This window comes from Gambusia affinis, linkage group LG12 (assembly GCF_019740435.1).
Source record: "Gambusia affinis linkage group LG12, SWU_Gaff_1.0, whole genome shotgun sequence".
Lineage (NCBI taxonomy): Eukaryota > Metazoa > Chordata > Actinopteri > Cyprinodontiformes > Poeciliidae > Gambusia > Gambusia affinis.
This window is the reverse complement of record NC_057879.1, coordinates 15,554,838-15,569,384: the sequence shown is the minus strand read 5'-3', so window position 1 is coordinate 15,569,384 and position 14,547 is coordinate 15,554,838. Positions and strand designations below refer to the sequence as shown.

The 14,547-nt window shown below is 36.6% G+C and overlaps 1 protein-coding gene across 2 annotated transcripts in view; it reads left to right on the top strand.

Annotated features, from left to right (window-relative positions):
* Positions 1–14,547, top strand: part of LOC122841230 (adenylate cyclase type 1-like) — a 39,680-nt gene that overhangs the window by 9,456 nt on the left and 15,677 nt on the right. For both annotated transcript variants that reach the window (XM_044134364.1, XM_044134365.1), the window contains exon 4: positions 6,046–6,157. In XM_044134364.1, the coding sequence (XP_043990299.1) occupies positions 6,046–6,157 (112 nt within the window). The remainder of the gene's footprint in view (positions 1–6,045; positions 6,158–14,547) is intronic.

Below are 14,547 nucleotides of genomic sequence, written 5' to 3'. Positions count from 1 at the left end.
CAGGAGTTTCTTTAGAATTCCAATTGGCACTCCAATGCTACAGTACCACAACATGCAGGTCACATATACAGTGTTTCTCTATTTTTCACCTCTCTTAAAATATCATAACACTGTGATATAAAAAAGGGCCAAAAAAGGCGAACTTTTTCTACAAATAATGTGACATTTGTCCTGTGTAGTTTAACTGAAAATGAAGAAAATTTGTTAGAAGGAAAAATGTGAGCCAACTTTTACAGTAGTATTTTTTTCAAAGCTCCTTGTGACTCAATTCCAACATGTTCTTTGGTAGGAGTCCGTCAGCTCCGACATCTCAACTCAGTGATTTGCCCCATATGAAAGTTGTCTAGATACACTAGACTCTGAGGATGCCTCATGTCCAAAATCCTCTTCGAATGGCTTCCAGGGATTTTATCTGTCAAATTTAGTTCAAACAAGGCTATTCCAATATGTTATTTTTCCTCTCAAGTCATTCTTTTGTTGCTTTTACTGTATTTTTGTTTTGACTAAACTCACTTTGATCCTGTAGAATGAAATTCAACGCCATTTTTCTATCAGACACTTGCATTTTCTAATTGACTAGTGTTTGGAACTGTATACTACAGTGTTTGGAACTGTAGTATACAGTTCCAAACACTAGTCAGTATTTTATCCTGAGTTTGGTTTTCTTTTGGTGATGTGCACTGTTAATGAGCTGAACAGACAATTTAAATTTACAGATCAGACATTTGATTTGGTGTCAGTACACCTATTTCTGACAGGTGTTTTTAATACAGTTGCTTGGTCAAGGTTGAATTGTTATTTTTCATACAGTGTCTACAACTGAGTCTAACCAAAATTTTAGTGAGGTCTCTTTTGTCTTAATTTTAATTTTTAATTTTTTTTGGAGTCGCTTAAAACTGTCAGAATCTCATCACAAGCGTGATAGATGATGATAGGCATTTTTGCACATTTTCTTATTTTATATTATCTGTGAACTGATTAATGATTCTTTGGCAAAATTTGACTAAAATGTATGCACTCATTTTATAACTAACACTGACACCTTAGTTGCAGCTAATTAATCAGCTAGGCACTAATAGTTTAGTCTTTTTTATGCTACTGTTGTGTTAAAAAATATTATGCAATGAAAAACAAATCATTATTCACATGTTTCAAAGACTGTAATTTTTTTACCTTCTAATCTTCTGGCTTATGAACAGTTATATTTAACATAAAATAACATGACTTTTCTTTCAACCATCTGACTTGGAAAAAGGTCAAACTCTTTGGGGAAGAAAATCCTTTGGAGTTTTACTCTAAATTTCTCTCTCAGAGGGTCTGATAAGACTGAAAGTTCAGTCTTATTCTGAATGAGCAGGAAATTGTTCAGTACATTCAAAACATTCAAAAAGTGCATAATCTGTGCAAGACATTTGTTTTAATGAACAATGTGGCAAATTTACAAAAGAGCTGTTTTCTGGGTGAAACATATTAGTTCTATCATTTCAGGGCAGCTTCTGGTAACGGCAGTAAGTCTTATTTGTGGCCTATCATGTCATATTTATAAATTAAATACCATCTTGATTTAGCAACATTAAAATGGGTTACTGCTGCAGATGCTGAACAGAGAAATCGATTTTGAGGACTTTTTAATTGCATTTTTTTTTACCACTAAAAATGCTTAGTTTTAATTCAGACTAGAAACAAGCTTTGTACTTTTGTTGGGGCTAAAGTACAATAGCCCCACAATAGGTAGCACTGTTGCCCTGCAGCAAGATGGTCCTAGGGTCTTTCTGCATGGAGTTTGCATATTTCCCTGTGCGTGCGTGGGTTCTCTCTGGGTACTCTGGCTTCCTCCCACAGTCCAAAACCATGACTGTCAGGTTAATTGGTCTCTCTAAATTTTTCCTTGGTGAGTGTGTGTGCGTGCGTGTGCGTGCGTGCGTGTGTGTGTGTGTGTGCTTGGTTGTTTATCCTCTCTGTCTGTGTTGCCCTGCAACAGACTGCCGACTTGTCCAGGGTGAACCCCGCCTCTCGCCTGAAACATTCGTTGGAGATAGACACCAGCAACCCTCCTAACCCCACTAGGGACAAGGGTGTAAGAAAATGAATGGATGGATGGATTTTAGTTCTTTATACACTTAATGCACATACTTAATGTAGAGCTTCTAAAATAAAATAAAAACATACTACAAGTTTTGTTGATAATCCTGACTTTATTTCATGTTTTAGCCACTGTTTGGAGAGAGAAAAAAAACTCAACATGAGATGCGTAGGAAGTTGGATTATTCCATCTCTTTCTGAGTCAATGATTGTATAACTCAAGGCATACAGCACATCATTTATTACTTTATTTGTTAATAGACTGCATCTCAAATGGCTTCCTACTAATTTAAAAGTTGCCTGGAGTTCGTTCAGAATGACGAATCTAAGAAGGATCTCATCAAATGGATTGTTTCTTTCTGTGAGAAGATACTTCCTTTGAATTGCCTCAAGTTCTTTGCTTGTTCTTTATGTCTTTCCTCTTTTATTTAAAAGTGTGCTGCAAGCAACATACATGTTTTGATTCCTGCCTGGTGTCTATTGGTGTCTATGTTGCATACCTACTATAATCACTGGCCCTTGGCTTTTTTTCTTGCCACAGGGATCTATTGTTACTTTGACTACTTCACATAAATCTCACCAAGAAACAACAAAAAATAATATTTGCAACCTGTTTTCATTAGAGTGATGAAAAGATTTTCCCTCTTGCAGATTTCTTCTTTGATTGTGTTTTGTTCTTAAATGTTTCAGATTATCATAAAAACTGTATCAGACACAGATAACCTGAAAAAATGGAAAAAAGCAATTTTTTAAATGAGGATTTAATTAAATCACAAAAAAGGCTTTCCCAAAAAAATTTGAATTCAGGTAAAAATATAATTACTGTCTTTGTTAAATTATTATTAAATTTAATTGACCATGCAGTTTTTTGTTCCACTACTTGTAACTAGCCTTGATTATTTTCAGACCTGTGGAATCCATGAATCACTTAAGTACAACCTATTTGGACTTAAAATACAAGTTGTCAAAGAGAGGCCATGATCAAAAAAAGAGATGAGCTGAGAAACAAAGTCAAGACTTATATCAATTTGGAAAGGATTGCAAAACAATTTCTAAGCCTTTGGGACTTTGCAAAGCCACAGCGAGAGCCATTATCCACAAATGGAGAAAAATATTGAACAATGGTAAAGCTTCCAAGGAGTGGGTGCCTAATAAAAATTACACCAAGATTGCATCAACAACTTACCCAGCTCAAAAAACAAAAAAATAAATAGGACTGGTAAATTGGGAGCTTCGCTATTGACTCGACTCTCTCTTTACCACACCAGACTGACACAGCACCCGCTTCACTGCAGATGCTGCACCAACCCGTCTGTTGATCTTCTGCTCCATTTTGCCCTCATTCATGAATAAGATCCTGAGATACTTGGAGCAGGATGTATGTACCTGGAGAAGGCACTGAACTCTTTTTGGGCTGAAGACTATGGCCTCAGATTTGGAGACACCGATCCTCATCCTGGCTTCTTGACACTAGGCTCTAAACCGTTCCAGTGAAACCTGTAGATCATGACCAGATGAAGCCAATAAGACCACATCATCCGCAAAATTCAGAGACAGAATCCTAAACCCACTAAAACGGATCCCCTCAACACAATGGCTGTGCCTAGAATTCTGTCCATAAACATTGTGAACATAATTGCTGACATTGGTGGAGTCCAACGCTCACCGGAAACAAGCCCAACTTACTGCCGGTAATTCAGGCCAAACTCTGACACCGGTCACACAGGGACCTAACAACCTGTATCAAACGGCCTGGTATCCCATTCTGCTGGAGTCCCCCCAGCCACGTTTTACACGTTTTAGGACAGTAGTGTTAAACAACACAACCCTACAACATCAACACCATAACCTCATTGCAGAATTTTAATGACATTGGCCCAAAGTGTTTACAGAAACATGGTATTTAATACGCTACATTTTTAACAGCCACAGATGGTTGTTGGATAAACTATTTAGCACACACTGAATCCACTGCCCCTCATTATGGCGACATCTGTGAGACAACAAAGTGACATTTAGCGGCTCTCTCTCAGAGATCCAGCACTCTGTCATGCTGTGAAATCTCAAGCCCACGTGAAGGTAACAGTCGGCAATCAGTACAAGAGCTGCAGACGTGTAAGTTGTTTGGGACAGTTTTATGACTAATCCCCTTCACACCACCAACTAGCACACAGCACTCAGGCCCAATCTTTTAGAAACTTTTCCTCTGCCTTGTTACAAAACATGAGGAATAAATGAGGACAGCACAGTTTTTGGGCCAAGGAACAAATTGGATGTCTTAACTGTTCCAGAATTATCAGCATGTGATTTTGCTCAGACGTAAAGATGATTTGATTTCGAGAGCAGCTTGGGTTTTACTTCTTTATGTGTTGCTCTGACATTTATTTCAATGAAACGTGTAATTTAAGAGGATAAAATGAAAAATATGTCCTCCAGCATATTAAAGCAGACAGTTTTAGAGCATCATCTCACATCTGAAGGGAGGTGGATTTGTTTTCTGACATACTGTACTATCATTAATTAACTGGATTTGAATGAACTTTAAAAAAGACCGTAATGATACATTCAGCTTAAAAAGGAGACAATGGATAATACTTGGTTCAGTAGAAGAAGATGGAACATTTAAGTGTACTTTTAAGAAAACTAAGAATCATCATTTTATGAATAGCAAAAGCCTGTTGCAAATTGTTTGAGAAAATATACTGGTATTAATCAATAATAATTCAGTCAAAGGCCCAAAATCATTTATAACCCTGAAAAATTTTGATTGAAAAATTCTTTCATAAAACCATAATGTTTGTATCTAGTTAATAAAACAAATACTATATCAAACATTAGTCATGCTCTCATCAATGCTAAATGTAAAAAAATGGAGAAATGTTTGATTGTAGTACAGCAATCAAACAATTTTTCTATTTCCTCTTTATCTTTTGTGATTAGTTCCAGATTGTGAGTTTTAAAAGCAAAACAAGCCATTACCATACCATCAGCATAGTTAGGAACGTTTTAGGACATTATTCCTGGGTTGAAACCCTGCATCATCTACAACAGCAGAAGGAAGATGTTTAGCTCTAAAACACACAGTGTGTTAATTATAGAACTTGTCCTGTCTGACTTTTCACTGAGGTGATTGTTAAATAATTGTTTTTTCCCCACCTAACTTTTTATTGATGTGCTGTCCATTGGGGTGTTTGTAGATGATCCAGAAGGATCTATTTTCTGCCAGCAAGAGAAATCTGTGCAGCAGAATGGTTGATTTGTCCTCTGTAAGAGCTTGCTTGAAGGTGGCAATAAATAATGAACAAATATCGGAACTTCTATCATGGAGGCATAATGGAGAGAGAACTTCCTGCATGTTGTAAGTCAGGTCACCATGACTACAATGCTTTGAGATTGGGCAGTAAAGCTAACCCCCCAAAAAAATTCAATTTGCACAAATCTTTGAATTATTTCCAAATATATAAAGTGATCTATATCCAAAAGATCACTTTGTGCTACATTTGGCATTTGATTGTGGACTTTGATTCTTTCTTTTCACATAGCCTTTTCCTAAGTCAGCTTCAGTCTTACATGCAGCCTGCTAAGATTGAAAATAAAGTTCCCTTGAAAACAGTGACAGCCCCTTACTGTTGCACGATGTCTTAGAATGACTACGCTGCAGCTCCTAACAGGCCATGTCTCAGATCCCCATGAGATGCTCCTGCTGCTTTTTTTAATTTGCTCTGCTTGACTGCGTGCATCGCCTGTCAGTTGGAGAATGAAACAGATTCTGTCTGTCTCCTTTCTTTTCATTCTTTCCCATTTTTTTGAAGGTTATCCATGTATTTTTTTTTCTGATCCATGTGCAAATTTCAAAATGTTGTTATTTCTGTCAAGAACAGTGATTAGTTTCTTTAATACTGTGTGATCTTATTATAAATAATCAATACTGACTTCATTTGTCCCTCTCTTTCTCTGTTGCAGCATTCTTTTTGCAGATATAGTTGGTTTCACCAGCCTGGCCTCTCAGTGCACAGCTCAGGAACTGGTTAAGCTGCTAAATGAGCTGTTTGGAAAGTTTGATGAGCTTGCCACGGTGAGTCTGTCTCGCTTCCTTGAAGCCATATTCCCTCAATTATAGTCACTGTTGGCATTCAAAACAACACTCCCTGCGCAAAGAGTGCTTTGTCCAAACTCTGACACAGCAATGACTGTGTGCGTGCGTGTGTGTGTGTGTGTGCGTGCGTGTGCGTGCGTGTGCGTGTGTGTGTGTGTGTGCATGCATGTATGTGAGCTTGTGGATCTGTTTGGCCACAGGCTATTGGCACGCTCCTGTAGCTTAGCATGATGTCACAGTGAATATTGGAAGCCCATATGATGCCTAATATGATTATCCAGTGCTTCATTTGAGGAAGAGTTGACAGACCTCTTTAATCTCAGCCAGATTTACCCATGGCTAAAGCTTGCCTCCTCTCTTGTTGTGTGAATGAACTGAATAGAGTGGATAGCAGGGGAGACGGGTTATACTCATCTCTAGTTGCTCTTGTTATGGACGAGGAAAATATTTCAGCAATCCAATCTGTTAATATTTTGTTTTGTGGGTTATGGGTCAGGGTTGATAACTCATCTGACCATTTTTTTTTTTTTTTACACAAAAAACTTGTACTGCTCTTATTAATTTGTTTTCCACTCCAGTTCATTTAATAGAATAGCACAGGGTTTTCATAATTAGATTTTTTTATTTTTGAGATTTGGTTGAGACAGCATCCATGTGATTCCATAACCTGCGCATGGCCTTGTCAAATCCATTAATCTGCAGGATTGCAGCAAACCTTGGTTTTTTTTTCTGCTTTTACAGTAGGATTTTCTTTGGCCATGTGGGAGCTTCTATTTTTGACTTGCTTGTTTATAGGTACAAATTTAGGACTAGCTAAAAAAAGACAAGAGTTTTGTTATCAGTTGTTACTGTCATTATTTTTGTAATAAATTGTGAATAAATTGCTGTCTCTTTGGGGTCCTTGAAAACAATTTGATTTACCTCTATTTTGGTTTCTTCCTGCTGCAGTTTTTTAGCTTTAGAGTAATTTTTTTTTCACTTTCATTTTTAAAACTAAAACAAGGCAGTTGCATCTTTAGATTTAGGTTTCCAAGCTGTTTTGATAATACTAGTTGCACAGTTGAATAAATGGCTGTGTCCAGTACTTGGCAGCTAGCTTATAGCATTATAGTGCCTTGAAAGGCTTGTCCCCAGCTATTAAACTTGCCCTGACCCAAAGCCACAGTCATTCTTATCCACTTTGGCAGGAAGTGGCAATGCCAGTGACTCATAGCCGTGGTCACTTTGGGCACACAAACTCTCTTTCGTCCCATACGAAGAGCGGGCGATGCCACATGGCCACTGGGCATCATCTCATGGTACAATTCCAGCACCATCCCCACACCACCTGTCCACTCTTTGGACTTGTCAAGCTGCATGGGAAGCGGGCCAGGAACACAGTGTTCTCCTGTAGTGCTGGTGATGTAGCAGACCAAGTCTGCTCTTCTCCTCTCTCTCTAAATTTTTTAGCATGAATGAATCTAAGCTAGGCATTATCTGAATTCTTGCCCTGAGTCCAACCTCAGCATCTCTCCCCCTGTAAACAACGGTGGTCAGTAAATTTCTTATTTTTTTTTCCCAAAATTGACACAATCTCCACATCAAAGCATGATAAATATTTTTTGTGATTCAGAAAGACTAACACAACTTATCCTCCTTTCTTTTTATCTTCCTGACACAGGGAGAAAATACAAACATTGCTGTCTTAACAAATAATTCTATTTCCTTCCAAACTCACATCGCATGTCACAAAAGTGACACACAAAGCTTCATTAGCTTGCATTTAGACACGTTTTCCTGCCACCAGAGTGTACAGGTTCATTACTGACACCTCTTCAGGCTCTGATGTTGTCTCTGCCAGCTCTTAACTAATTAGGACTGAATGCACCACGCGTAAATTTCTCTTTCATTCCAAGAAACATTTCCCTGTTTCTCACCTGTTTTGAAAGGCTTTTCAGTGCCAAAGTGCTAGTGAGTTTCAAAGTGGGGTTTGACTGCCCCTCTCTAACAAGTAAATATACTTTGATCTAAATCTCTGCTGCGATCTCAAGTGTTTTGCAGCCTCTAACAGTTATTCTTTTAGGATTGCCATGTATTTACTGTCACCCATATTCCCATCCACTCTGACTAGTTTCCCCTGTCACAGTTAAAGAGAAGTACCCCCACATCACTGTCACCCCCATGTTTACATTAGATGTTCAGTTGTAGTTGTCTGCCCAACATTCCATATTACATGTTGGCCAAAAAGTCTAATCTAATCAAATAATCTTCTCCCTCTATTATTGAGTTCCCAACATGGCTTGTGGTACTGAGAAGCCTCTTATAACTTCCTGTGGGTTTGGATTTTGCTGCTTTTACATCAAGACTGCATTTATGGACTGCATAGCAAATCGTTTAGAAACAGATTCTCCCACCTGAGCTTTGTATCTCTACAGCTCCTTGAGAGTTACCATGATCTTCATACATGCTTCTCTAATCGTGTTTCTCCTTGACTGACTCGCCACCTTATTTTGGTTTAGAGTAGTCGTGTTGCATCATAGTTTTGGTTGATGGATTGACTATTGCTCTTTTCTTGCACAACTCTTTTAAAACTTAACGCTTTAAGCTCACCTGCAACTTTTCTCATTACCTCTCTTGTACGATGCTATTTAGTTTCCTTAACAGACCCTCTCAAAGGCATGTTCTGTGTTTGGTAGTGACAAAGTTTAAATGAGAAGATGCTCATTGGTACAGATACAGTCCAGAATCTGTTCAATGATATGCAACCTTCTTGTTTATGTCTGGTTACCACATTTCTATAGAGAAAAGCTCGTGTCAGTGTGGCAATATAGATATTTGCACCAGAGCTCTTATTCTGTTTTGTGCTCTTGTTACTACTCAGCAAACCCGTTGTTACTTTGATCTCCTCACACTTGACTTTGCATCCTCTTGCATAAATACTTTTAAAATCAATTAGATATATGTTGTTGTTTATACTGAAATCACTACAAAGCCTAGGAGGAGGAAGAGTAAGAAGCAAGCCAAACTCAGAAACAGCTGTGTTTCTGTGTTTGAAACACACTGTTGCTTAAAAATGCATATGCATCTCCAGTGCATTCTTCGGGAATCAATCTGACCTTAAAATTGCAGCTAGTAGCAGCCTACCTTTGGAGCAAGTGATCTTAAAGTACAGTATGTGGTTATCTTTTACTTGAATACTACAAAACCTAACTCCATCAGTTTTAACAAGAATTGCCATATCAAAATTTTTTTGGGATATGTTGAATTGTACCACAATGTTACTTAATCTCATGCTTCACTGTGCAGTTGGTTTGTCAGAACTGATTCGTGCAGAATGTTAGACTTTTCAGACATTGCTTTATTTTCTGATCAAGGCAGAAGATCCTCAAGCTTGTTCACTCTTTTACAAGCTTGCAAAAGTAACTAACTCTCTAACTGTAAAACATACTGTATATGCTTTTGATCCCAATGTATAATTTTCAGGCAAATGACAATAATTTGAAAAGTTAATTAATTTTCGGACTTGAATTCAGAAAGTGAAACCCGACATGCACGTAGTTTGCAAAAGGGCGACATTTTTCTATTAAATTGCTTTTTTAAATGCTCTTATGTAATATTCATGTGAAACTGAGTTTTGACTTTTTATTAACTGTAGGCCATGATCACGAAAATCAAGAATAACAATGCTTGAACTACACCTCTCTGTGTTCAATGAACCCATGTAATATAAATGTTTCATATTGTCTGTTGAATTAATGATTATATCAACTGTTCAATAATATTCTGATTATTAAGAGGAACATTATATGGAGGAGCATCACACAAGAGAAACACAGTTCATATGCTCAACAGAACTTAATATTTCAAAGAATGTGCTTCATTCATTCATATTTGGGTTCAGCTGCAGAATGTTTTGAGATACTCCAGCCTTTTGTACATAGCAAGACAAGCAAAACTGTGACTGCTGTAGTACCATAAAACAACAAAAAACTTTTATTGGACATTGCTGAAGTGATCATTTCTGTAGAACTCCACTCTTTTAATCATATGTTGATGTGATTTTTTATTTTTACTTTAAAAACATAAATGTAATCTTTCACACCAGTTGTTTTTTATGGGACCTCCTCGCCCGCCCTTCTCTCTATAAACACTTTGAGCTGGTTGTGTTTCAAACAGTCTGTCCAGTGCTCTATGTAACATTAATAGCTCTGTACTAGATCAGCCTTGGTGTGTTCGTGCACACAGTCTACCATTGCTATTTCCCTGGCGGAGTTTCACAAAGCTTTTTATTCTTGTCCCTCTTTTCTCTCCTCTTGCAACACCTCCCTGCATCACAGCTTTCAGACTCCTCCGCTCCTTGTTTCTCAGCTTTTTGATTGACATGCAGCAGCCTACTTCCTTCAACTGTGTCTTTTAAGCCCTGTGGTTCTCTGCACTCTCTTTGCTTTTCATGTTTCCATTTTTAGAATGGCTCAATGATGGATTTATCTACTGTCTCTCACTTTCTTCGCAAGTGAGAGATTTGTTTTAGTTCCCTCATATATGACTGTGAAAGCTCACAGAATATTTCCCAATAAGCATGCTGCACTTTAGATACTTCAGCGGGATCTAAAGTAAAATCTGGTTTTACTTCAAATATAAAAAGTTTGAAGAAAAAGCTTTCTCTCTTACTTTAACAAAACATTGGTGAAGTATGTATAATCATTTGAAAGAATTATTTGATCAGGACAAAAAAAAAACAAACATGTTTTGGTAATGATTTCATTAGTTAAAAACAACATAGTGGCAAGTATCTGTATATGAAAACATCATAAGTCTGCTAAGATAATGGAGCAAATACACAAGCAAGACTTTATACACTCTTTGCATAAATAGACACATGACCACATTCTGTCCTGAAAACAGAGTTCATATTTTCTGTAACCCTTTGGTATTTCCAATAAACCTTTAAAAGGTAAAGTTTAGTCTAAGTGACAAGGGAAAAAAAAAAAAAACTTGTGTATCTCAATATCTGGTTTTAGCTGTAGTTTCATTGCCCTTAATTTTAGGACAGGAAGTATTCACTCTGCACATGGTGATAGCTGCCTTCCAGAAAACAAAACCTGGGCTTATACACAGCCAAATAATTCTGTCTTGTTTGTCTCATGAGCAGATGAAAGGATCATTCACCAATCCTGCTGTTTCCCCTCAGACGTCTGTGTACTTAAAACTGTAGTCTGAAGCAAAACTCAAAACATTTACGGATCTTTTAAGGAAACATTTAAGGACATTTAAGGACATTGGATCCTTGACAGCAGAGTAAGTAGGATAAATGCCTCTAAGAAAAAGCACCCTGACAATGATTTGTGTTGCTGTAATTGTAGCGTAAGGCCTCCTGAGCTAACATCATTTGTCACACAAAGCAAATTTAGCCCAATATGACCTGAACCAGCTTTTCCACAGACACACTGCTGTAACATTCTCAGGTAGCATACCATTTAATTGTTTTCACAAATTAATTTGTATAACGACCTTACAATTAAAGAGAAATGCTTGACACCACTGAGAGTCAACCTTATTGTTCATTTCTGCCAAAAGAAGGAGTATTGTGTTGCAGACATTTTCCATTTAATAAATTTGTATACATACGTTTATGTGACTTGTGGCAAACTGAAAACTAGAACTCTTGCTACTCCTCCAGACAAGCTAGATTTGTAGAGCACACAAGTAATAGTTCTTCTTTCAAGAGATTCTCCCACCTGAACTTTAGAGTCAGCTACAGTTCACATCAGCTTCTTGTAATTCAATCCATGACACAACCTGTAATTTTGGTCATTTAGCATTATATGTTTCAGTCTATTTCTGTGTTTTGTATGTTTCAGTTTACTAGTTTTAGATTCTTCCTTCGGTACCTCAGTTTACTCTCTTCCTCATGTGTGTTTCATCGCCTGCATAGCATTCATCCAATTCTTCAGTAGATCATAAATATCCCTTTGTTTACTTACATCATTATCAGATGCCATGTTTCTCCAGGCTGCTGTTGATGATGCCAAGCTGTTCCTGGTTTTCAAATTAAAGTCTTTAGTTCAACATTCCCGTCTGGTCCTCATCTCTGCATTTGGGTCCTCAACAATAGGACCCAAATGCATTTGAGAATTTTCTTATTGAAATTATTATTAGTTAGCATAAATTGCGATATGTTGATTGGTTTTGTGCCATACTCTTTACATTTTCAACTGATAGATTAAACTCATCAATTGATTGTTTTATACTGTAACGCTGCTGTAAACTTATCCACAACTTTATCCCCAACATGCCCGCTGTGTTCCTTGGTCTTCATGATGCTGTTTGTACATAAATCACAATTGTTTCTCATTGTAACATGAAAAAAAGTGGTAAAGGTAAAGAGGTGTGACCATTCAGTATATTATTAAGTAAATAGTGATAACATATTAATAATAATTAATAATTTTAAATATAAAACATTTTTGTTAAAATTATTCAAGTATAAAATCTTTAAAAATATATAGTTATACTTCTTGAAAATTAGGATGAATTTGGTATTTGGTTTGAGAACAGTTCAGGAAAATAAAACAATACTGAAAGCAGGTTAAAATAAACATCTTACTGGCAATTGGACTGACTTACAATGAGAGAGAAAAGCTGTTGGACGAAAACAGATTGGATGGATCAAAAAGAAAACTAAAATAAAAGAACAAAGGTGGACCTACTGTTAAAATACAAAGTCATACTTAACCCAGAGAAAGGGGCACATCTTTCTTTCAAAACAGAGGCTGGTTCCTTGAAGCACAGATCCTCACTAAACATTATCAGAGGAAAGAGCTGATGTAACACAGATGCAAGGTCTGTCCTGTCATGATTTCTTTGAAACAAATGCTCTTGAAAGCATCAAAAACATATGTCAAAACATATGTCTATAACATATGTTTAGACATGTTACAGAAACTTTTTCTTTCTTTAATGCCTGGGATTAAATCAAGCTGAACGTATTCTGTTTTGGGTCATTTGGGATTACCTTTGTGAATTGTTTCATTGTGCAAAATGACATTCAGTCAGCATCTTTACAAGATCGTCTGCTTTTTTCTGCATGTCGGTAAGCACATTTTGCACTAAAACACGCTTGAAAGGTAGACATGGAACCCATCTCCATCTTGAACAGTGTAATGGCTGAATATTATTGTGTTTTCTTTCATTCCTTTTTTTTTCTTTTTTTACTTTTTAAACACAGCGTTTTAGCACCTTTGGTCTTGTGGTAATTGTGCCGAAGCACAACTGAGACTTACGGAAGCCCTCCATTTTCTTCCTGATGTCTTTCCTGTTTTCTGTTTCTTATTTCCATGATGTCGAACAAGAAAACAGTGAATTTGGGGTGTTGTCTTAAAATACATCCAAAGCTGTAACTTAACTCAGATGTTGTGAATTAACCCCTTACAACTTAAAACAAATTTTTAAAACAAGAAAATCTTGGTGAAACCAATGATCTTAAAGAAAGACATAGAAATGATCTGAAAGATCCCTTTTCTCTTGATATCCTGACATTTTGGTTATTTTGGAAATCTTCACTGACCTAAAATAGGAAACATTTGGTCTGCTTGAATTTCACATGGTAAGAACAAAGACAGGGTTTATACAGGTTTGGATAGTTATGGTTTTATTTGTACAGAAAGTAAATAAAAAGAAAGCAAAAATATTCCCTTCCCCCATCCTTTAATCTTTCTCTATTGCTCGAATGATTTGCAATCTCAATCTGTTGTTGTGAATCATATTTTTGTACAGCATCCCAATTCATTTGCAAAACAACTTTTTCTTCCAAACTGAAATGTCGTTGGCAAATTCATGCAAAACTGTTCAGTATCTTATTGTCCACAAATATATTACCAACTTCTCAAAAATATATCACCATTTTCTATATGTCAGTCCAAGAAAACAGTGTTGTTGTTTTTTTTTTACTTTTTTTTTATGAATCATATCAGCTGTCCAAAAAGCCAATGCCATCCTTAGAAATGAAGCAGTTTTGGCAGACTAAGCATTTGTTATTTGCCATATCTGTTAATACATCAAGGTTTCCTTCACATATCTCACCCACTCGCTCCAACCCGCTACAGTGGAGTGAGAGAAGGAAGTGTTGAAAGATTTTTCATTTGCTATAAAATAGCTGGTGTAAACCAGTGAAGAGCAATTGTTACTGGAGACAGAGAAAGATTATAACAACTCTTACAAACTCTTTTACTAATATTCTACATCCCTAACTTTCATTATTGCAAAAAAAAAAGAAAAAACTTTTCTGAATTATTAAATAATATTAACAATAAACACAAGAAAGAAGAAGCCAGTTTAAGTTAAAAAAAATCCAAGTTGTCAAATTGAATGAAAAAAAAGAAAAGAAATGT